Source organism: Gorilla gorilla, chromosome 1, assembly GCF_029281585.2.
Source record: "Gorilla gorilla gorilla isolate KB3781 chromosome 1, NHGRI_mGorGor1-v2.1_pri, whole genome shotgun sequence".
Classification (NCBI taxonomy): Eukaryota; Metazoa; Chordata; class Mammalia; order Primates; family Hominidae; genus Gorilla; species Gorilla gorilla.
This window is the reverse complement of record NC_073224.2, coordinates 192,640,856-192,665,877: the sequence shown is the minus strand read 5'-3', so window position 1 is coordinate 192,665,877 and position 25,022 is coordinate 192,640,856. Positions and strand designations below refer to the sequence as shown.

General features: G+C 39.5%; 1 protein-coding gene across 6 annotated transcripts in view; it reads right to left on the bottom strand.

Annotated features, from left to right (window-relative positions):
• STIL (STIL centriolar assembly protein) overlaps positions 1-25,022 on the bottom strand; it is a 78,035-nt gene that overhangs the window by 37,649 nt on the left and 15,364 nt on the right. For 3 of the 6 annotated variants that reach the window (XM_063698985.1, XM_055348222.2, XM_055348225.2), the window contains exons 2-11: positions 23,033-23,119; positions 17,649-17,756; positions 14,995-15,107; positions 14,327-14,514; positions 12,870-12,912; positions 12,665-12,728; positions 8,510-8,593; positions 6,222-6,308; positions 2,217-2,367; positions 337-446 (exon numbers count right to left, since the gene is read on the bottom strand). In XM_063698985.1, the coding sequence (XP_063555055.1) occupies positions 337-446; positions 2,217-2,367; positions 6,222-6,308; positions 8,510-8,593; positions 12,665-12,728; positions 12,870-12,912; positions 14,327-14,514; positions 14,995-15,107; positions 17,649-17,756; positions 23,033-23,076 (992 nt within the window). In that variant the 5' untranslated portion in view covers positions 23,077-23,119. Of the gene's footprint in view, positions 1-336; positions 447-2,216; positions 2,368-6,221; positions 6,309-8,509; positions 8,594-12,664; positions 12,913-14,326; positions 14,515-14,994; positions 15,108-17,648; positions 17,757-23,032; positions 23,120-25,022 lie in introns of all 6 variants that reach the window. The other 3 variants (XM_031004168.3, XM_031004179.3, XM_055348216.2) reach the window with 1 other exon arrangement.

Sequence of the window (25,022 nt, the reverse complement as noted above, 5' to 3'; positions counted from 1 at the left end):
TTATAAGGAAGGGAAGAACAAATAGAAAGCACTAAACAAAACAGGAAGCAGATTCTTGCTAAGCAAGATAATTTTTTGACAAATACTTTTGTATTTTTCCTGTATAAATACATCAACCCAAATGAAAACCATATTAGAGTTGCCACTTCATTAAAATTGCTATCCAACTTCCTAGTGAATATGAAGGAGTGCATTTAAAACAAAGACATTTATGGTACATAAGATTTAAAAAATCGTTTCATCAGAAATAATTTACAGTTATTTTAATTACTCACCAAAAACTAATAAATGTAATTTTTAAAAAAACACACACATAATAACAAAAAGATCTTTTACCTCTTAACTGAAAAATTCTTGGAAGCCTTACTGAAAAACTCTGTTTCTGCATTTTGGCTTTCAGCGCTCAGTTCACAACGGACTGGATTTTTGTCAGGAGGTTCAACATTCTGAAATGAAGTAGGTCATATTTTGAGATCTGACTTAAATAAGAACACCAGAGAATTCTATTTAGATGAAAAGTAGCTCTGAAACACTAGATGATGGAGTGGCAGACTTCTGATTTCTGTAACCCTCTTTTGTAAACTGTCCAGTTCCCTGCTACATAAGTGAAAAAGTTAATCACTTGTGTTATAATCACAGATTCAGTGAATATAACTATGAAATGAGAATACCATCTAAAGAATAAAATGATAAATGTCTCTAAAACAGAAATATTAGATCTCAGTTAAAATGATATGTATAATTAAAATACAAAAACTTTATAGCTTACATAACCTATAAAATATAAAATGTATATAATATATAATATAAAGATATTTTTATATATAACATATATGTAATATAATGTATATATTATAATATTAAAATATATATTTATATAAAATATATAGATGTATAACATACATGATCTCAAAGAAGGTACTAAATAAGATCTGAGTGGACACGTGGTTATTTAAAAGTATTCAATATTTTTCTAATAAAGAATGTACTTTTATTAGTCTGAGACCTAAAATAACCAATAATTTTATTGAAAAGTAGCATTTGAATATTTTCATATAATGACACCTAGTTTCAAAGATCTACTTCCTCTTTTTTTTTTTGAGACAGAGTTTCGCTCTTGTTGCCCAGGCTAGAGTGCAGCGGCGCGATCTCAGTTCACTGCAACCTCCACCTCCCAGGTTCAAGCGATTCTCCTGCCTCAGTCTCCCAAGTAGCTAGGATTACAGGCACCCGGCACCATGCCTTGGCTAATTTTTGTATTTTTAGTAGAGACAGAGTTTCACCATGTTGGCCACGCTGGTCTCAAACTCCTGACCTCAGGTGATCTGCCCACCTCGGCCTCCCAAAGTGCTGGGATTGGAGGTGTGAGCCGCCACGCCTGGCCTAAAGATCTACTTTTTCTATGATCATCATCTAGTTGTGTTTCTAGGTATTTTATTAGATGATATAGTAACAATCTATTCTGATTCCTTAGATACATAATATAAATAATGGCCTTTAAGTATAAAAAACCATTTCTTAGTCCCACACATTTTAAAAATAATACAGTCACGGTCAGGTGCAGTGGCTCACACCTATAATCCCAGCGCTTTGGGAGGCTTAGGCAGGTGGATCACCTAAGGTCAGGACTTCGAGACCAGCATGGCCAACATGGTGAAACTCCCTCTCTAATGAAAATACAAAAAAAAAAAAAAAAAAAAAATTAGCCAGGTGTGATGGTGGGCTCCTGTGATCCCAGCTATTCTGGAGGCTGAGGCAGGAGAATCACTTGAACCTGGGAGGCAGAGGTTGCAGTGAGCCAAGATCATGCCACTGCACTCCAGCCTGGGCAACTGAGTGAGACTCCATCTCAAAGAAAAAAAAAAATACATCAGGACAAAGAAAAGTACTGAGATCCCACAAAGTTAACCTTCACAAGTATAAAATGATATATGAACAACTGATATATTCTTCAAAGATTTTAGAAAAACATGGGCAAGTTATTCTGTGAGTAACCTCTGGTTCTCTATTATAATTTGGTTGAAGATATGATCTCAGATTTACTAAAAAAATTTAACCATAAATGAATAAAGTTAATATTTAATAAGATTATTTATAAGTAAACAAAGCATAATAGTTTGGATTACTATTTTAAAGGGTAAAAGCTGTTGGGTTTAAACTGCCAAAGTGCAAAACCCTAAACAGTCACTAATGTACTAGGCAATCAAATCACTTACTTTGAAAAGATGTAATGTTTCCTTACTGGTTAGCAACTGAAACCGAAAGTCAGGTATCTTGCCATCACAAGGGAAGCATTCATAAAACTCAGGTTCCTTATGTGTCATAGAATAGAGAACTATGATGAAATTTCCAGATTCTGAAAAAACCCTGCACAAAAAAAGTCATTTAATTAAAATTTAATGAGGATAACATGATGACACTCAAATAACCTCATGTGAGTCTCCCAATCTAGTTAACAAAATGACTAAAAGGTGCAATTTTTGTTCAAAAACTGGGGTCCACCACTTAGGAAGGCAAAAGGTGGGAGGATCGCTTGAGGCCAGGAGTTTGAGACCAGCCTTGTCAACATAGTGAGACCCTTCCTCTCTACAAAAAAAAAATTTTATTTTATTCAGGAGGCTGAGGCAGGAGAATGGCGTGAACCCGGGAGGCAGAGCTTGCAGTGAGCCGAGATCGCGCCACTGCACTCCAGCCTGGGCGACAGAGCAAGACTCCGTCTCAAAAAAAAAAAAAAAAAAGGAATAAGAGACCAATTCAAAATTAATTTTACTGAGGATTTACTGTCAATATGAACTTAAAGCATGATCAGTAATTGATAATAAAACATAATTGTACTAAATTATAGCAAAGGATCTAAAACTAACATTTAATTTCTGCTATCTAAATATAACTAATTATCTTGAAAAGTTAAAACAAAATGTTAAAAGTAGAACTCCAAAAGCATCTGAAGAAAATACAAGTGATTTTTTTACTTCAGTAAATACAACTGGAGTGGGTGAATCTTTTCTAAACACGATAGGAAAAAGATTAATAAATATGACTAAAAAACAGTAAGTCTGGGAAAAATACTGTTAAACTTAAATGACAATCTGGGGGGAAAACCATTGCTATATATCATCAATATGTGTTTCTCTATGTATTTTACATTATATGTATAGAGAGAGAGCTTGCTAGCACAAGCAATATAAAAAGATGCACAGGCCGGGCGCAGTGGCTCACACCTGTAATCCCAGCACTTTGGGAGGCCGAGGCAGGCGGATCACGAGGCCGGGAGATCGAGACCATCCTGGCTACCACAGTGAAACCCTGTCTCTACTAAAAATACAAAACATCAGCCAGGCATGGTGGCGGGCGCCTGTAGTCCCAGCTACTCGGGAGGCTGAGGCAGGAGAATGGCATGAACCCGGGAGGTGGAGCTTGCAGTGAGCCGAGATTGTGCCACAGCACTCCAGCCCGGGCAACAGAGCAAGACTCTGTCTCAAAAAAAAAAGAAAAGATACACAATCTAAGAGAAAAATCGCTAAAGACATGACTAGGCAGTTCCTGGAAGACGAGGTTATAAATCATTGGAAAAGTTTATTTTTCATCTATCAGGTTAGCAGAGGTCAAAAGTTTAACAACAGCCCTCCACTTACCTCTCTGAGCTCATCTCCAGCTACTCTCCCCTTCCTTCACTCCTCTCTAGCTACAGTGGCCTCTTTGCTGCTCCTTGAAGATGTAATGTGTTGTTTCACCCAGAGCCCTTACACTTAACACATCCTTTGCCTAGGACAGCGCCCCAGACAGCCACAAGGCTTACTTCCTCACCTCAAGTCGGCCTCCCTGACCACCTATTTAAATTGCAACTCTTGGCCGGGTGCAGTGGCTCACTCCTGTAATCACAGCATTTTGGGAGGCCAAGGCAGGCAGATCACCTGAGGTCAGGAGTTCGAGACCAGCCTGACCAACATGGAGAAACCCTGTCTCTACTGAAAAAATGCAAAATTAGCCGGGTGTGGTGGCACATGCCTGTAATCCCAGCTACTCAAGAGGCTGAGGCAGGAGAAACGCTTGAACCCAGGAGGTGGAGGTTTCTGTGAGCTGAGATTGAGCCATGGCACTCCAGTCTGGGCGACAGAGCGAGACTCCATCTCAAAAAAAATAAGTAAAATAAAATAAATAAATAAAAATGTAAAAATTAAAAATTAAATAAATAAATAAATAAACGGCAACTCTTTACTTGCCACTATCATTCAGACACACAACATCCTCCTCTCAGGCTTTATTTTTCTCCACAGTACTCATCGCCTTTTAACATACTATTTATTTTATTTATTCTGTTTATTGCCTGTCTCTGCAGGACTATTTTATTTTTTATTTATTTATTTATTTTTTGTTGCCCAGGCTGGAGTGTAGTGGTGCGATCTCAGCTCACTGTAACCTCTGCCTCCTGGGTGCAAGTGATTCTCCAGCCTCAACCTCCCGAGCAGCTGGGATTACCGGCATGCTCTACCACACTGGGCTAATTTTTGCATTTTTAGTAGAGATGGGGTTTCACCATGTTGGCCAAGCTGGTCTCTAATTCCTGGCCTCAAGTGATCCACCTGCCTTGGCCTCCCAAAGTGTTGGGATTACAGATGTGAGCCACCATGCCTGGCCTATTTTATTTTTTTAAGACAGGGTCTGTATCGTTCAGGCTGGAGTACAGTGGCCCAATCATGGCTCATTGCAGCCTGAACTCCTGGGCTCAAGCGATCTTCCCATATCAGCCTCCTGCTGGGACTACAGGCATGTGTCATTACACCCAGCTAACTTGTTTTTTGTTTTTTTTTTTTGTTAGAGACAGAGTCTTGCTATGGTACCCAGGCTGGTCTGGAACTCCTGGCCTCAAGCGATCCTCCTGCCTCAGCCTCCCAAAGTCCCAAAGTGCTGGGATTACAGACATGAGACACCATGCCTGGTCTGGGGACCTTTGTTTACTCTGATCCCCAGTACTGTGAACATAATAGATATAATAGGTGCTCAATAAATAAATAAATAAATATTTCTTTCACAGTGTTAGTGCAGGTAGAGAAAAAGGCACTCTCGTGTACTGCTGGAAAAATTATAAATTGGTGCAGTCTTTTTGAAGGGCAATTTGGCAATATCTACCAAATTTTAAATTACATACTCTTTGGCCTAGAAAAAAACTTTTAGAAACTTATCCTACAAATATACTAGCATATGCACACAAAGATGTATGTATAAAATGTTCAGTCTACCACTATCTGCAAGACAAAAGGGCCAGTTTTTAAAATACAGTATGTATTATATACTCTTCAGTTGTAAAATATGTATATTAAATCTGTATATGCCAAGATGTAATGATCTCCAAGGTATAATTTATACAGAAAAAAGCAACATAAAGAAAAGAAAGGATGCTATGGTTTAATTTTTACAGGCCAGGAAAAGGTGATACTTGTCTATGTTGAATATTGAAATATTGACTATTTCAGGAAGGAAGCACAAGATATCACTTTACAGTGATTGCCTCTGAGAATGGGGTCTAGGGAAATGGGGAGGAAGAGAGATCTACTTTTATTGTAGATATTTACATATGTCAATTTATTACTATGTGCTTGTACTGCCTTTTCAATATAGTTTAAGTCCTTTACAGCCACCCAAGGTAGATAACAATAGACCTTCTCATTTAATAAATAAAGAAGGTGAGAGACAAATACTGACAAAGATGTCACCTTCTTTATCTATTAAATGAGTTGAGGTTAAAAGTAAAGTTTCCCTAACTATTAATTCCAATGTTTAGGCTTCAGTTTCAGGAAGAAATTAAAAATCTTGTCTCAAGTATTTCTTTGTGTATTAGTAGTAACACTATGTAACTTAATAAAACACCTGTAAGGTAACAAATCCAAACTCATTTGCAGTCATTTCACTGAAAGTTAACCTCCTTAATTACTAAATAGGATACTACAGTAGACAATCTCCAGTTTTTTTCCACCCCCAAAAGGTTTGTGTTCTGTGGTTAGGCAAGTGAATTCCTTGGTATTTCCAGGTATACTGCAACCTCATCTTTTTTTAATCTGGTTTTATTCTCATTTAATATAAGGTTTGTTTTTTCTTAATGTACGTGTTTATTTATAAGTATTGTAAAAGGTTAAGGCATTACATGAATTTTAAATGGGACCATAAACTATGAATGGGGGAAAGGATCGAAATAAAGTACTACAGAATAAAATATCACTTGCCTTTCTCGAACAGAAGAATTGAATATGTATCGCAAACAGCAAGCCCATACCTGAGGACTATAGATATGTATAATTCCAGACAGCCAACTAAAAGAAAAAGATAGAAATTAAAAACCATAGTCACTTACATATATAGCATAATTTACATTCTTCCTAAGATAATAAAGTAGACGTATGGCTTTTATCAGCCATACATTAAAGAGCCTTAGTAATAAGAAATCTAAAAACGTGCTGATAAGAGGAAGAATATATAGACATTTGTATCTACATAACTATATTGATATATATAGACAGATTTATAGATATATATCGAGAGAGAGAGAGAGAAAGACAGAGAGCAAGCACGTGTATCTCTGTCCTCTTTTACCTGAGATGTGGGAAAGAAAATGGTTAACAGAGATGAAAGCAGTATACTAGAATGAATTAGCTTGGACTGGAAAGAATGGGCTAAGGTAGTACAGACTAGTTTGCAGCCTAAAACTACTTCACAGAGTTGCTGAGGATTAAATGCTGTAATATATACAGGTAGTCAGAAAGAGAGAAGGCTCTTAATATTTACTTAAGCATCAACAATCCATTGCGTATATTAGGACTGTAGCAAACTATAAGTAGATTTCATGGTCCAGAGAACATTCATGCATTCTCATTCACTTTGCATGTGCCATTCCCTTACATGGGTTCCCTTCCCTATCAATCTTCCCTTCTACTATCTAAACAATTGAAAGTCTAGCTCAAGTTTGTCTTCTCTAGGAAAATGCTCCCTATCATATCTTTCTTACAAATACTAAGTGTTCACTTTCCATACTGGTCGCTTTATAGTAAATCATATACTTTATTTTTCTGTGTATGAATATTTGAATGTTTTATCACTTCACTTTGATTTTAAATTCTTTAAGAAGCTTTAAACCTCAACACATTATCAAGCATAATACTGTATATAAGTACTCAATACTGAATGAATATAAATTTCTAAATATTCTGTCTAAATATCATTAACTCAGATGGCTTGAGCCCAGGAGTTCCAGACCAGCCTGGGCAACATGGCGAAAGCCCGCCTCTACAAAATATACAAAACCTAGCCAGGCGTGGTGGCCGGTGCCTGTAGTCCTAGCTATTCAGGAGGCTGACGTGGGAGGATCACCTGAACCCCAGAGATTGAGGCTGCAGTGAGCCATGATAGTGCCACTGCACTCCAGCCTGTGTGACAAACTGAGACCCTGTCTCAAAACATGTATACATATATAAAAAAAGTAAACACATAAATATCATTAATTACTACTCTAAAGAGAAGGCCATTAACACTAAAGGAGATTTCTGCAAGATTGACTGACAGTGGATTTTAAATGGTATTATTATGAGCCCTGAGTTCTTTAGGGTGACTTAAGGATGAGTGGTAGTGAGAGAATACTGAAGAAACAGGGCTCTAAGGCTTCACCTTCAACTAGGAGAATTCAACTTATATTTTTTATTTTTTTTTGAGACGGAGTTTCACTCTTGTTGCCCAAGCTGGAGTGCAATGGCGCAATCTCAGCTCACTGCAACCTCCACCTCCCGGGTTCAAGTGATTCTCCTGCCTCAGCCTGCCGAGTAGCTGGGATTACAGGCACACACCACCATGCCGGGCTAATTTTTTGTATTTTTAGTAGAAATGGGGTTTCACCATGTTATCCAGGCTGGCCTTGAACTCCTGACCTCAGGTGATCCGCCCACCTTAGCCTCCAAAAGTGCTGGGATTACAGGTGTGAGCCACTGCGCCCGGTCATAGAATTAAGCTTTTATCTGTTTTATATGTTAGAGTTCTTCCTAAGATTGGACAAAATCTGGCTGAGCATGATGGTTCACACCTGTAATCCAAGCACTTTGGGAGGCTGAGGCGGGTAAATCACTTGAGGCCACGGGTTTGAGACGAGCCTGGCCAACATGGTAAAACCCCGTCTCTACTAAAAAAACAAAAATTAGCCAGGCATGGTGATGCACGCCTGTAATCCCAGCTACTTAGAAGGCTGAAGCACGAGAATCACTTGAACCTGGGGATGGAGATTGCAGTGAGCCGAGATCTCTCCACTGCACTCCAGTCTGGGCACAGAGCAAGACTCCATCTCAAAAAAAAGATTGGGTAAAATCTTATTTTAGCTGATTCTACTAGTAAAATAAGAAAACCTGACAACCACTTACCTTTGTGGCTTTATAAAATGATCGAAATATTTATAATACAACTGAGTCACATGCTTATCATATACATTTGAACATTTGGCTGATAAGGTTTTCATAAATAATGTAATACTTACATTCCCACCAATGGTAGAGAATAAACCTTGGGATCAGATTCCAACAAAAGTAACAATTTGCGTGTTTCATCCATGGTAAGATATCTAAACAGAAGACATTCATGTGAAAATAACTGAAATTATGTACTTTTTACCTAAGACATGATCTAAATGCTGAAGCATACTTTAGAAAGGGGAGATAATTCAAATGAACATTGTCTTGCACACACAAAAGAAACAGAAACTTTTTACTACTCAGTAAAAAGACTCTGGTAAGAGGAAGAGATTAAAGAGATTTAATACCTTAAAACTTCCATCTATCAATTAAAAGACATTGAAGATTATACACCTTTTTTAAAAGTTTTGCTCTATAACTTTACTTACAATTTACTTTAATCAAGAGTGTTAACATTAAGGTAGGCAGTTTCAGAACCAAATAGGTTTCCTTGGAAGAACTGAATTCCCTATCACTGGAAAATGTTCATGCATCCAAGTGATTTGACAAGACTGCAACAGATGTGACTTCTAAGTGAAGGAGACTGAATTAGGAGAGGTATAATCAAACTTCCATGTGCCATATTCCTCCAACCACTGTCAAAGGACTTTGGAACCATCATAAAACCCAAAAGCTCACTCTTTCCTAAAAGGACATTACACTATATTTATATTTTATTATATTTATTATTGACAGCAAGTTATAAGAATACAAAAAACCAAAGTAGAATTGTTAATTTTATTGTTATGTCTTTCTTCAAAAACAATGCCATTAGTGGGCCAGGCATGGTGGCTCACGCTTACTGTAATCCCAGCACTTTGGGAGGCCGAGGTGGGCAAATCACTTGAGGTGAGGAGTTTGAGACCAGCATGGCCAACATGGCAAAACCCCATCTGTACTGAAAATACAAAAAAAAAATTAGCCAGGCATTGTGGCACACGCCTGTAATCCCAGCTACTCGGGAGGCTGAGGCAGGAGAATGAATCACTTGAACCCAGGAAGCAGAGGTTGCAGTGAGCCGACATCGCACCACTGCACTTCAGCCTGGGCGACAGAGTGAGACTCCGTCTCAAAAACAGAAAACAAAAACAATGCCATTAGTGATATAAAGCCTTGGCAGTACCACTGATGATATATTTTATTGCTCTAATAACACTAAAACACAAAGACAATACATTTGTCAGGTCTTGTGACAAGAATATTAAGCCTGAGTTGGCGTAAGATTTACATATCAACAATGACACAGCTGCTTTGAAAGTTCTCCCTCATGTCTTGCCCATCTGATAAATTTCTACTCCTTAAAAGAATTAGTTCAGGCTGGCCGGGCCCAGTGGCTCATGCCTGTAATTCCAACACTTTGGAAGGCTGAGGCGGGTGGATCATGAGGTCAGGAGTTCAAGACAAGCCTGGCCAAGATGGTGAAACCCCATCTCTACTAAAAATACAAAAATTAGCCAGGCATGGTGGCGGGCGCCTGTAATCCCAGCTACTTGGGAGGCTGAGGCAGGAGAATCACTTGAACCCAGGAGGTGGAGGTTGCTGCAGTGAGCTGAGATCGTGCCACTGCACTCCAGCCTGGCAACAGAGCGAGACTCCATCTCAAAAAAAAAAAAAAAAAAAGAATTAGTTCAGGCTTTCCATGATTTCCCCAGGCATTTTGGACATCCCTCCCCCTACTTTCCCAGCACTGTATATAAACCTCCATTATAACACATCATGTTTACATGTCAACATATTCAATAGATACTAAGTATAGTTTTTAATCTATTTATTTCCAATGTCTAACATAATGCCTATGCCATAATGGGCCCTAGTAAATATTAGGGTATATAAAGGGCAAATGTCAAATTTTTTTTTTTAATGATGGGGTCTCACTACATTGTCCTAGCTGGAGAGCAGTGGCTATTCACAGGCACTATTGTAGCTTACTGCAGCCTTGAAATCCTAAGCTCAAGCCACCCTCCTGCCTCACTCTCCCAAGCAGCTGGGATTACAGGTGTGTGTCAATGCACCTGGCATGGCAAATATCACCAATTTAATAGACGATTCTAGATAGGAAGTGGCAAGGAGAATAGGTGATTGACAGAATACTGAACATCCTGGTTATTACCAGCATGCCCGCCCAGCAGTCACAGATGGATAATTCCAAGAAAGGTAAATTCATGCTATACAAGTAAATGGGGATGGGTACTAAGGAAAACAAATTAATTTTTTTGTTAATTTAAACAAAATATCCCATGCTCCACTTGAGAAGTACTTTATTAATTAAGAGAATTAAATGTTTCATTTAACTCAAACAATTTTTGCTCACTTTTGACCACTCCATGATTTTGGAATATACCAACAATTTTTCCTTTGGGCCACTCCAATCAGAAAGCACAGCTCTGGTCAGAATCTGGTTCTGAAGAGGTATTTTTAGAGAATAAGACTTGCAATTGAGTGTACTTTGGCAAACATTTTTAGATTGAAAGGCCTAACAGGAACTCGGGTGGAGTCACTGGGAAAGTAAGCCAGAAGTGTAATACTTGGAGCAATCTCTGGTCAAACTTTAAAGTAGAGTAGTTATATTGTCTAACCTAGTTTTATAGATAATAGATAAAGAAAATAGATGAAGATTCAGGGAAGCAGCCTTGCTGAAGATTAGAAAGCATGCATTTTGGCTTATATTTCCTAAGAAATTAAGAGTGGAGATAGGAAGCTGGAGAGGATTCTACTCCAGCTCTGTGAGGAAACTCCACCCTCAAGTAGTTGGCAATTTGGTAAGCAAGAGTACTGTAACTTTTTATTTAATTATCTCCTTTCTCTATCTGCAATGCTCATTATTCACAGTTAAAACCGCATACTATAAATAAATTATCTAGCCTCCCTTGGGTTCATAATTAGGTTATAGTTAAGAAAAAAAAAAGGCCTAAAACTTAAATAAAATACAAAGAATACAGAATATACAATATAGAACACAATTTCTCCTTACATTTTCAAATAATAAATTATCAACCAATTTGGTTTTTTTTGTTTGTTTTTTGGTTTTTTTGAGACAGAGTCTCGCTCTGCCGCCCACACTGAAGTGCAATGGTGTGATCTCAGCTCACTGCAACCTCCGCCTCCCAGGTTCAAGCGATTCTCCTGCCTCAGCCTCCTGAGTAGCTGGGATTACAGGCACGCGCCACCATGCCCGGCTTTTTTGTTTGTTTGTTATTTTTAGTAGAGATGGAGTTTCACCATGTTGGTGAGGCTAGTCTTGAACTCCTGACCTCGTGATCCACCCACCTCGGCCTCCAATTTTAATATAATTTTTACCACCACCTTTTTTTTTTTTTTAAACTGAGGTCTCTGGGGCTGGGCATGGTAGCTCACCCCTGTAATCTCAGCACTTTGGGAGGCTGAGGCAGGAGGATCACCTGAGGTCTGGAGTTCAAGTCCAGCCTGACCAACATGGTGAAACCTCATCTCTACTAAAAATACAAAAATTAGCCGGTGTAGTGGCATGCACCTGTAATCACAGCTACTCGGGAGGCTGAGGTGGGAGGATCACTTGAACCAGGGAGGTAGAGGTTACAGTGAGCCAAGATCCCACCACTGCACTCCAGTCTGGGTGACAGAACAAGACACCATCTCAAAAAAAGAACTTAGTTATCCAGACATTATACTTTATGGCCACTCAGTTTTGTCTTTTTTTTTTTTTTTTTTTTTTGAAACGGAGTCTCTGTTGCCCAGGCTAGAGTGCAGTGGTGCGATCTCAGCTCATTGCAACCTCCACCTCCCAGGTTCAAGTGATCCTCCTGCCTCAACCTCCCGAGTAACTGGGACTACAGGCATGCACCACCACGCTCAGCTAATTTTTATATTTTTAGTAGAGACAGGGTTTCACCATGTTGGCCAGACTGATCTGCAACTCCTGACCTCAGGTGATCCGCCCACCTGGGCCTCCCAAAGTACTGGGATTACAGGTGTGAGCCACTGCGCCAGGCCCTACCACCAATTTTTTGTAGGTGGTGGCACAACTTAAAGAAAACTTCATATTCAACAAAAATAAACCATTTCATTTTTTACTTTCCCTGGTTATTAACCAAGCCACCATATCTCTGTCATATAAACTGACTGGACAATTCTTTCACATTACATGGACATTCTGAAAATATACTAATGCAACTAATGTTTAGATTAATGTATCTTTTACTTACCCATATTTATAAGTCCCTTGAACTTGAGAAATATTCAGATTACTGCTCAAGTTTCTTGCCAGAGCTGTTGGAATAATGGGGATGGGCTTCACAGGTGTGCATTTAAAGTTATTTGCTAGAGTTACTGCTGCCCAATGCAAGTCAAATTCCACACTGTCCAAACTCTCCCTGGAAGTGATATGAACTCTTAGGGAAAGCAGCTTACCACAGTCCAAGGAATCTTTGCTACATATATGGCACTGTAGAGCCTGAGAAATCAATATTAAATAATTATTTTAAAACTTTGAAATGTGCCCATATCGCCAAAGTTTATTTTATACTGATACATATACATATATAATATCTTGCACTAATAAAATTAAATGAGTTCTGATTTACAACATTTCAGTTTTCATTTATTCCATGTGACCAAAAGATTATGTGAATAATTATATCAAAACAAGTAAGATTTACTCTCCCAAGCTCCACTACACATTTTCAATGTAGATATCCTAGCAGCACTTCAGTCTTATTGGGGACTCACCCCCAATAAATATTTACTACATGGGAAAAAATGGACATAAAATAATCCTTTTTTTTTTTTTTGAGGAGTCTCGTTCTTTTTGCCCAGGCTGGAGTGCAGTGGTGCAATCTCAGCTCACCACAAACTCCACCTGCCGGTTCAAGCGATTCTCCTGCCTCAACCTCCCAAGTAGCTGGGATTATAGGTGTGTGCCACCACACCCAGCTAATTTTTTATATTTTTAGTAGAGACAAGGTTTTACCATGTTGGCCAGGCTGGTCTTGAACTCCTCCTGATCAGCCTGCCTCAGCCTCTCAAAGTGCTGGGATTACAGGCGTAAGCCACCGTGCCTGGCCTCATAAAATAATTCCGATTGAGCCTCAGAGAATCTAAAGTCCATTCCTCTTTGATTCCTTTCTTGTTACCACAAATTGTCAAGTTAGTTCTCCCTCTGTATTTGCCCATGCCCACTATGTCCTTCCTAGTTTCACTGCTACCATTGTACTATAGGTTAATACATCCCCCTGTAATACACACCCGCCCAACTTCTACAATGGCTACTCTCTCTAACTTCGGTCAGCCTACCCTATCAGATTAACTATTTCTGATTTGACAGTGTTTTCTTTTTTCAGGAACCTTCAATTACTACATGGCCCATATGACAAAGTTCAAATTCGTCAGGCTGGCAGACAAGGCTCTTCTTTCTTGAGACAGGGTCTTGCTCCCACCAAGGCTGGAGTGCAGTGGTGTGATCACGGCTCAACCTCCCGGGCTCAAGCAATCCACCTGCCTCAGCCTCCCGAAGTGTTGGGATTACAGACAAGAGCCACCGCGCCCAGCCAAGCCTCTCTATAATCTGACCAAATTAATACTCCAGTCTGACTGCCCACAAATTCAGCAAAAATGTATACCCTAAACACTACCCTAAGTACATCTTGAACTTTCTTATCTCGGTTACACTGCTTCTTCTGAAAGGCTACTCATATCGCTTACCTAGAGTTTTTGCCCTCAGAAACACATTTAGTTGGATTTTAGGTTCACAATAATTCAATCAAATTATTGTAAATAATTCTCAAATATGGTTTTACTAAAATACAGCATACTAAACATAGTTTTGATTCTTGTGTTGAATTAACTATCAAGTTGTCAATGAATCGCACCTTTAAAGCTGAACTGAAGTCATCTACACTGTGAACTATCATTTCTCTTGAACAAAGTTCTTGAGTATGAACTTTGCATGGAATCAAAAAGTCCCCAGGAAGAGAAGCAGTAGGGGTTATTTCTAGGCATTCAGGTACTTCTCGACCAGGATCAAAGCGATCTACTGTCAATGTTACACCTTCTTCATCTGTAGAACAAAAATAACAGCTATTATACAGCATACTAATTAAAAACATAAAATCAACCAAGCAAGACTACATTATAGCAAAACACTTTGTTCATACCAATAGTACACTAAACTCTTAAATACTAAACTCTTACAGTAAACTAAACTCTTATAAGCATATACTAAAGTCTTACTTGCTTATATATATTGATCCATCTGACCAGACAGTGAACTCTGTAATTAATAGTTTTACTCATCTTCATATCCTTGGTACACAGCAAAGAAAATTAGCACAAAGCAAATACAATAGTTGGCCGAATCAATAAATTCTATCGCAGTCATACAAGTAATTTAAAAAAATGTTTTCCTGTACTGATGGAGTCTTACTATGTTATGCAAGCTGGTCTTAAACTCCTAGGTTCAAGTGATCCTCCCACTCCAGCCTCCCAACGTGCTGGGATTATAGGCGTGAGCACTGGTCCATTTTTAAAAGTGTATTACCTTCGTCTACTGTCAGAGAACCAAGTAAAAAGCATGACGAATTTTTTTTATTCTGCTTAGCATGACGATAAGCAAGTCGGATGGTCTTTTCAGTCACCACAAGCTTTGGATTTCTGAAAAACAACAAGTCTTTTATGAATATGGTAGACCTCATATCTTAAAAAAACCTCCTGCCATAAAATGCTGTCTAAATTATAACACACATTTTTAAAAATGTACAGAAAGATCATTGTCAGGAAATCCCAGGGTCAAAGGCAGGGGATAGGGAGGGCCACTTGGAAACTAGAATGGCAATAAACAGACACTGAAACTATAGTTGTTCTCCAGGTATTTTGTTAACTTTATGAACCTCAGCAGGTAGGTCTCCTGTTTTTGTAAGTAAATTTTGATTGAAACAGTCACATCTATTTCTTTACATACTGTGTATGGGCTTCAGATATAATCAGCATTACAGTAGTGCCCCCTTATCTCTGGGAGACATGTTCCAGACCCCCAGTGGATGTCTGAAACCGCAGATAGTAACAAATCCTATATATACGATGATTCTTCCTATACATACATATCTATGATAAAGTTTAATTTATAAATTAGGCACAGTAAATGATTAACAACAATAATTAATAATAGAATAATTTTAACAGTATACTGTAAAAAAGTTGTGTGAATATAGTCTGTCTCTCAAAATACCTTATTGTATTATACTGTGGGTAACTGAAACCATGGAAAGTGAAACCATGTATAAAGGGGGGAAACTACTGTATTGAATACAAAATATAGTATGATTTAAATGCTTTAAAAAATGTAAAAGGAAAACCAAAATATAAGCCAGGAATAAGATACTATGAAAAAAGACCAGGCAAATTTGAATAAAAAAGCCATACAGAACTTAAAGAAATAAAAACTATAATTTGTAAAAATTCAATGTTATATAATTAACTGGGGATAGGTACACAAATGTGTATTGTTATTCTATTAACTATGCATATATACTATAAGTATCCTCTCATATATATGGTACACCGCCACGTTTTAAAAAACCTAAATGAGGGCCAGGCATGGTGGCACACGCCTGTAATCCCAGCACTTTGGGAGGATGAGGCAGGTGGATCACCTGAGGTCAGGAGTTCGTGACCAGCCTGACTAACATGGTGAAACCCCGTCTCTACTAAATACAAAAAAATTAGCCAGGCATGGTGACACGTCTGTAATTCAAGCTACTTGGCAGGCTGAGACAGGAGAATCGCTTATACATGGGAGGTGGAGGTTGCAGTGAGCCAACATCATGCCATTGCACTCCAGCCTGGACAACAATAGCAAAACTCCTCTCAAAAAAAACAACCAAACTTAAATGAACAGGTTAGATGGCAGCTAAGCACAGCTAAAGAGAAACTAAGCAGACTTGAAAAACAAAGGAAACTACTCAAAATGTACAGAAAGACAACAATAAAAAAAATAAAAACAGGACTAACCATTATTTAGTTGAACTTCCATAAGACTCTCCCTATTTTTGTCAATGGTACCACCCTTCTCTGCCAACTAGTGTTGAACCTGAATACTTTCTGACTTGTATCTTTCCTTCAGTTCCTCTATTCAGTCAATCATCAAATACTACAAATTATTTATTCAAAACACCTTGTTTCATTCTTTCCTCTTGATCTGAATACTGCTACATTGCTCTAAGTCCTTATAATGTATAACAGATGCCATTTATCAAATACTTTCTATTCCAGGCACTGTGACAATTGCTTTACAGACTCTTATTTAACCCCTACAAGAGAACTGTGAAACTGGTATTATTATAGTCATTTTATAAATAAGGAAACTGATCCTTGGCTACTTTACTGAGGTTGCATAAATAAGTACTAGAATCAGGATTTGATTCCCTAGGCAGTCTGCTCCAGTTATTGCACCGTTTTTTTGTCCTTTTGTTTTTTTTTTTTTTACTTTTTATTTTAATTTTTTATTGAGACAAGGTCTCACTTTGTTGCCCAGGCTGGTTTCAAACTCCTGACTTCAAGCAATCCTCCTGCCTCAACCTCCCAAAGTGCTGGGGTTACAGGTGTCAGCCACCGCACCCAGCCCAGTTATAGCACCTTAAACCATTACAATATACACCTGTGTGATTACAGAAAAGCATCTTGAAGCTAGGCTGACTCAAGGCTCTCCCCGCCATAATCTATCCTTCTTAGAATACTACTTTTAACAAGTAACTCTTATGTACAAAACCTCAATAGATCTATTTTCTATTACTTTACACCTAAACTTTCTTGTCTGTCAAGGTCCTAGATGTAACTACAAGATTTTATATTCCTTCTAATCTGATCCACTCAAAAATTGGTTCAAGCTTCTCAATGTTCCACAAAGACACCATGCTGACATAATAAAAAACACTTTCAGTTTTTATTATATTTCACCTCTTTTGAATTCCTACAATATGCAGAATTTGCAGAAAACTGGGAAAATAAGATTATCTCTCAAAAGTACAAGGAACAGATGTTAAGAAGCAGCAGAAGGAAAATTTTGCCTGAGGGGAGCTTCTAAAAGAAAAGTAAAGAAAAATGAATAATTGGTCATAGTAATCAACTTTGCCTTATACATATTTGTATTACTCTTGTTTATACTGGCTTGATTTGAAAAAAAGAAACACGTTATACCTGTAGTAACTGAGATGTGAGTAGATGAAATCTCCAGTTGGCGTTGGGTTCCAAAGTGCACATTTTGATGGAGGAAAGTGGAAAGGTACCATCCTGCTTGAAGGAAACCTTTTGAAAAAACAATGTAAAATTAAAGCACAAGGAATAGCAAACTTGGTAGACATTTGGTAGGAAACAACTAACTATCTTTAAGGTGATGGTATTTTCAGACTACTTTTGTAATTTTCAAAGAGTTTATAAATATATATATTTTTTGAGACAAAGTCTCACTCCATCACCCAGGCTGGAGTGCAGTGGCGTGATCTCAGCTCACTGCAACCTCTGCCTCCTGAGTTCAAGCAATTCCCCTGCCTGAGCTTCCTGAGTAGCTGAGATTATAGGAGTGCACCACCACACCCGGCTACTTTTTGTATTTTTAGTAGAGACGGGGTTTCGCCATGTGGGCCAAGCTGGTCTTGAACTCCTGACCTCAAGTCATCTACCTGCCTCGGCCTCCCAAAGTGCTAGGATTACAGGCATTAGCCACTGTGCCTGGCCAAAAAATACTTTTTTATTTTTTGAGATGGATTCTCACTCTGTCGCCCAGGCTGGAGTGCTGTGGTGCAATCTCAGCTTACTGCAACCTCCGCCTTCCAGGCTGAAGCGATTCTCCAGCCTCAGCCTCCCAAGTAGCTGGGACTACAGGCGCATACCACCATGCCTGGCTAATTTTTTGTATTTTTAGTAGAGACAGGGTTTCACCGTTAGTCAGGATGGTCTTGATCTCCTGACCTCATGATCAGCCCGCCTCAGCCTCCCAAAGTGCTGGGATTACAGGCGTGAGCCACCACGCCCGGCCTTTTTTTTTTTTTTTTCAGACGGAGTCTTACCCTGTTGCCCAGGCTGGAGTGCAATGGCGTGATCTCAGCTCACTGCAACCTCCGCCTCTGGGTTCAAGTGATCCTCCCACCTCAGCCTCCCGAGTAGCTAGGATTACAGGCGCCTGCCACCACACGCAGGTAATTTTTTGTATCTTTAGTAGAGACGTGGTTTCACCATGTTGGCCAAGCTGGTCTCAAACTCCTGACCTCATGATCCACCCGCCTCAGCCTCCCAAAGTGCTGGGATTACAGGCGTAAGCCACCGCGCCCAGCCCAAAAAATATTTTTTAAAAAAGAAAATTCACTTGTAACTCTACTACCAGGAGAATAGGCGCTCAAAATTTGGCTTATTTGTCCTTTTTTATCTATGCATATGTAAATTTATGTATACACAAGCTTTTAAAAAAGAACAAGACAATCCTACAAAATCCCTTTTCAGTAACAGAAAAATGAGTATAAATCATACATTTACATTTAAATTTAAACTAAAATCTTTCTTTTCTTTCCTTTTTTTTTTTTTTTTTTTAAAGAGCAGGGCCTTGCTCTGTTGCCCAAGCTGGAATGCAGGGGCTCAATCATACCTCACTGCAGCCTTAAACTCCTGGGCTCAAGGGAGCCTCTCAAGCAGCTAAGACCACAAATGTGCACCACCACGTGAGGCTTACTTCTGTATTTTTTGTAGACACAGGGTCCTGCTATGTTCCCCAGGCTGGTCTTGAACTCATGGTTTTAAGCAATCTTCCCACCCACCTTGGCCTCCCAAAGCACTGGGATTATAGGCATGAGCCATGGCTCCTGGCCTAAAATCTGTCTTTCTGAACTGATTTCCAGATAATTGTTAGATAATACCCAACAGTTATGAAAAGCAAAAAAACTTAATAAATTCTTAATTATTTTCCAGTGTTTCCAAATTTGGTATTCTGGAATACCAAAATACAGCACAAGTTTAATTATTGAAGCGTCAAAAGGACATAATTAATTATAAATAATTCCTCGACAAAGATGTCAGGGGCAGTGTAAAGCAAGGTTTTGATATTAAATCATATAGGGTACCAACAAAAACTTTTCATTTTACATGAGTGTATAACACGAGAAAACCACAATAAGAAAAAGACCACTAATGGGGCCAGGCCTGGTGGCTCACACCTATGTCAGCACTTTGGGAGGCCAAGGCGGGTGGATCACTTGAGGCCAGGAGTTCGAGACCAGCCTGGCCAACATGGTGAAATCCCGTCTCCACTAAAAATACAAAATTAGCCAGGTGTGGTGCCACGCACCTCTGGTCCCAGCTAGTTGGGAGGCTGAGGCATGAGAATCACTTGAACCCAGGTGGAAGAGGTTTCAGTGAGCCAAGATCACGCCACCCCACTACAGCTTGGGTGACAAGAGCAAAACTCCACCTCAAAAAAAAAAAAAAAATTAGCTGGACATGGTGGCACACACCTGTAATCCCAGTTACTCAGGAGGCTGAGGCATGAGAATTGCTTGAATCAGTTGAGGTTGCAGTGAGCTGAGACCACACCACTGCACTCCAGCCTGAGTGACAGAGTGAGACTCTGTCTTGTTGCGGGAAGTCAGGGACCCCAAACGGAGGGACCGGCCGAAGCCATGACTGAAGAACGTGGATTGTGAAGATTTTATGGACATTTATTAGTTCCCCAAATTAATACTTTTGTAATTTCTTATGCCTGTCTTTACTGCAATCTCTAAACATAAATTGTAAAGATTTCACGGACACTTATCACTTCCCCAATCAATACCCTTGTGATTTCCTATGCCTGTCTTTGCTTTAATCTCTTAATCCTGTCAGCCGAGAAGGATGTATATCATCTCAGGACCCTGTAATAATTGCGTTAACTACACAAATTGTACAGCATGTGTGTTTGAGCAATATGAAATGTGGGCACCCGAAAAAAGAAGAGGATAACAGCAATTGTTCAGGGAATAAGAGAGATAACCTTAAACTCTGACCGCCGGTGAGCCGGGCAGAACAGAGCCATATTTCTCTTCTTTCAAAAGCAAATGGGAGAAATATCACTGAATTCTTTTTTCTCAGCATGGAATGTCCCTGAGAAAGAAAATGCGCACCTAGGGGTAGGTCTCTGAACTGGCCCCCCCGGGGCATACCTGCCTCTTATGGCCGAGATTGCAGAGGTGAAATAAACTCCAGTCTCCCATAGCGCTCCCAGGCTTATTAGGAAGAGGAAATTCCCACGTAATAAATTGTAGTCAGACCGGTTGATCTGAAAACCCTGTCTCCTGATAAGATGTTATCAATGACAGTGGTGCCCAAAACTTCATTAGCAATTTTAATTTCGCCTCAGTCCTGTGGTCCTGTGATCTCACCCTGCCTCCACTTGCCTTGTGATATTCTATTACCCTGTTACATACTTGATGTCTGTCACCCACACCTATTCGCACACTCCCTCCCCTTTTGAAACTCCGTAATAAAAAGTTGCTGGTTTTTGTGGCTTGTGGGGCATCATGGATCCTACCAACGTGTGATGTTTCCCCCGGAAGCCCAGCTTTAAAATTTCTCTCTGTTGTACTCTGTCCTTTTATTTCTCAATGCAGCCGACGCTTAGGAAAACAGAAAAGAACCTACGTGATTATCGGGGCAGGTCCCCCGATACTGTCTCAAAAAACAAAAAAAAGAAAAAAGAAAAAGACAATGGAAAAAAGAATAAATTCCTGTCATTTGCAACAACATGGTTAGAACTGGAGATCACCATGTTAAGTGAAATAAGCCAGGAACAGAAATACAAACTTCGCATGTTTTCGCTTATTTGTGGGATCTAAAAATCAAAACAATGGAACTCATGGACACAGAGAGTAGAAGGATGGTTACCAGAGGCTGGGAAGAGTAGTAGGGGTTGGGTGAGAGGTAGACAGTTAATGGGTTTAAAAAAAAAAAAAAAAACCAGAAAGAATGATTAAGACCTATTATTTGATAGCACAGCAGGGTGACTATAGTCAATAACAACTTAAAAGTAATAAATAATAACATTTAAAAATAATTAGGCTGGGCACAGTGGCTCACACCTATAATCCTAGCACTTTGGGAGGCTGAGGTGGGCAGATCACTTGAGGTCAGGATTTCAAGACCAGCCTGGCCAACATGGTGAAACCCCGTCTCTACTAAAAATACAAGTTAGCTGGGCATGGTGGCGCACGCCTGTAATCCCAGCTACTCGAGTGGCTGAGACACGAGAATCACTTGAACCCAGGAAGCAGAGATTGCAGTGAGCCGAGATGGCGCCACTGCCCTCCAGCATGAGTGACAAAGTGAGACTCTGTCTCCAAAAAAAAATAATAATAATAATAATTAAAAGTGTACAGTTGGATTGTCTCTAACACAAAAGATAAATGCTTAAGGGGATGGATACTCTATTTCCCATATGTGATTATTACACATTGCATGCCTTATAAAAATATGTCATATACCCCATAAATACATACACCATGTACCCACAAAAATTTAAATTTTTTAAATTAAAAACAGAATACACTGAACTTGTTACACAACTGTACCCTTCTAAGAATAGAAGACAAAATTTTTCTGTCAACATGGGGCTTCCCCATGTTGCCCAGGCTGATTTTGAACTCCTGAGCTCAACCGATCTGCCCACCTTAGCCTCCCAAAGTGCTAGGATTACAGGCATGAGCCACCTTGCCCACCGACAAATTTTCAAATAAGAGATGGCAGGGGGGTAGAACACAAGGGCCAAAATTAAAGCAAAAGGAATATGATAGCCTCCTTGGGTCATGTTTCCCACTATCTTCATCAAGAACATCTGGCACAAAGAAAGACATTACAGAGAATAAAGGCGACCCATGAATGCAATTCTAGTTTGGAAGAAAAAAAAATTAACATGTCAGCATTAACTGTTGTTCCCTAGGGGAAAAAAGAGCAACAAATGATCCAAAGAGCCAAACAATACAAGCTGATTTGCCCAGTCCCCATAGTAACAGACTGAGAAAAATGGAAGACAGGTGGCAAGCTCCTACTTCACTTGACAAAGGCTTAGGAACATCTGAGGAAACTTGGTATACCTAATGTGAAATTATTCCCATCAAGGAATCAGTATTTGTAAGAGGGAAGGAACCCAACCACTTTCCCACTTGTCTAAAAAGTAAACAAACACCGATGTAATTTTTAGCCTCCTAAGTTCAGGTACTATTTCCCATCAATAAAGATCTATATTACGAAAATAATTGAAGGAGGGACGGAACTAGTATTTACTGAGCGCCTATTACGTACTAGACCCTTTAGTTTAGTAATCTTATTCAACCCTACACAATAATCTTCTGTGAGACAGAGATTACCATCCTCATTTTACAGATGAAGAACTGAGGCTTAGTTAATTAACATGATCAAGGTCACCCACCTAACAAGTGGTAGAGCTAGGATATGAACCCAGAATTTCCTGATTCTAAAGATTATATTCTTTTTTCTCTTCCAACCTACCTTCCCAAGTTACGTGAACAGCTGTAAGACAAATATTTGTAAATATACTTCTATACCTGGTATTCATCTGGGGCCGTGCAAAAGGATATATAGGCTCCATGATGTCTGGTGAATGATTTCTTTAATTCCAAATCCTCAGTATCCTAAAGAATTAAAGAGAATATTACTAATGAATGATAAAAACAAAGAAGAAAAATATGATTTAACCACATATTAAAATTACAGGCAAAATTAGATTACTTATATGAAGTGTGACTATAGATTAATAAGATTAAATGCTTGTAAATTCTGCCAATCATTTTCATATGTTAGAGTCATTCTGCCAATAAATTACTGTTAATATTTATTCTAGGCAGCAAAATCTACCAATATATCTATCCCTTAAGGAAAGCTCAGATTCTGCCCCAAAACCTTTGTAACAACTTAGTGAGCTCGGTAAGGCAGGTAGTATCAAATGCATGAGATTTTGACCAAAAGCCTTACAACCCTCATAAAACCATGAAGCAGCAGAAAAAAATGATTTGGGCTAGATATTTATTTGGGGCCTATAATGAAGTCATTAAAGAATCTTCATTGGAAAAAAAACAGTACTGCATGCATTCCCACAAACTGACTTTTGTCAGTGAAAAATCAGTGTTCTTTTTTTTTGAGATGGAGTCTTGTTCTGTCGCTAGGCTGGAGTGCAGCGGTGCGATCTCAGCTCACTGCAACCTCCGCCTCCTGGATTCAAGCGATTCTCCTGCCTCAGCCTCCTGAGTAGCTGAGACTACAGGTGCGCACCACCATGCCCAGCTAATTTTTGTATTTTTAGTAGAGACGGGGTTTCACCATGTTGGCCAGGATGGTCTCAATCTCTTGACCTCGTGATCCGCCCACCTTGGCCTCCCAAAGTGCTGGGATTACAGGTGTGAGCCACCATGCCCAGCCCAGTATTCTTTTTTAACTCCACATGCTCTCTCTGGGTACTCTCCTCCACTCCCATTGCTTCTACACCTACTTATCTATAGCAAACCTTTAGCTCCACCTCTCTTCTGAGTTTCAAATCCATTTTCTTTTCTTTTTTTTTTTTTTTTGAGACAGGGTCTCACTCTGTAGCCCAGGCTGAAGTAGTACAGTGGTACAATCTCAGCTCACTGCAACCTCCACTACCTGAGCTCAGGTGATCCTCCCACCTCAGCCTCCTGAATAGCTGGGACCACAGGCATTCACCACTGCACCCGGCTAATTTTTTTGGATTTTTTGTAGAGATGGGGTTTCATCATGTTGCCCAGGCTGGTCTCGAACTCTTGGACTAAAGCATCCATCCACCTTAGCCTCAAAAAGTGCTGGGATTACAGGCATGAGCCACCATGCCCAGATGTTTCAAATCCATATTTCTAACTGCCCACTGGACAGTTCCATCTAAGTATTATTGAAGCAAAACACAGACCTCGTAGTCCTTTCTTTAGAGTTCAGTATGTCCTATATTCTTTCAAGCCTTAGAGTTCCTTAGGTCCTGCACATTCTGTATCAATTCTAGGAAAAAGAAACTGTCTAAGGCCAGGTGTGGGAGCTCATTCTGTAATCCCACCACTTTGGGAGGCCGAGGTGGGTGGATCACCTGAGGTGAGGAGTTCGAGACCAGCCTGGTCAACATGGTGAAACCCCGTCTCTACTAAAAATACAAAAATTAGCTGAGCATGGTGGTGCACACCTGTAATCCCAGCTAGTCAGAAGGCTAGGACAGGAGAATTGCTTGAACCTGGGAGGCGAGGTTGCAGTGAGCTGAGATCATCCCACTGCACTCCAGCCTGGACAAGAGAATGAGCCTCTGTCTCACTCTGTGTGAAGCAAGATAAAGGAGAAAAGGATTATTAATCCAGGTACAGAGATTATTTAGAAGAGACTTTTTAGATAAAGTCAGAGGCTGAAAATCCTATTGAAAATGCTCTTATACCTTGTTCAAGACAGAGAAAAATGTGCTTCTAATAAAATTGACTAGGCCGGACACGGTAGCTCACGCCTGTAATCCCAGCACTTTGGGAGGCCGAGGTGGGTGGATCACGA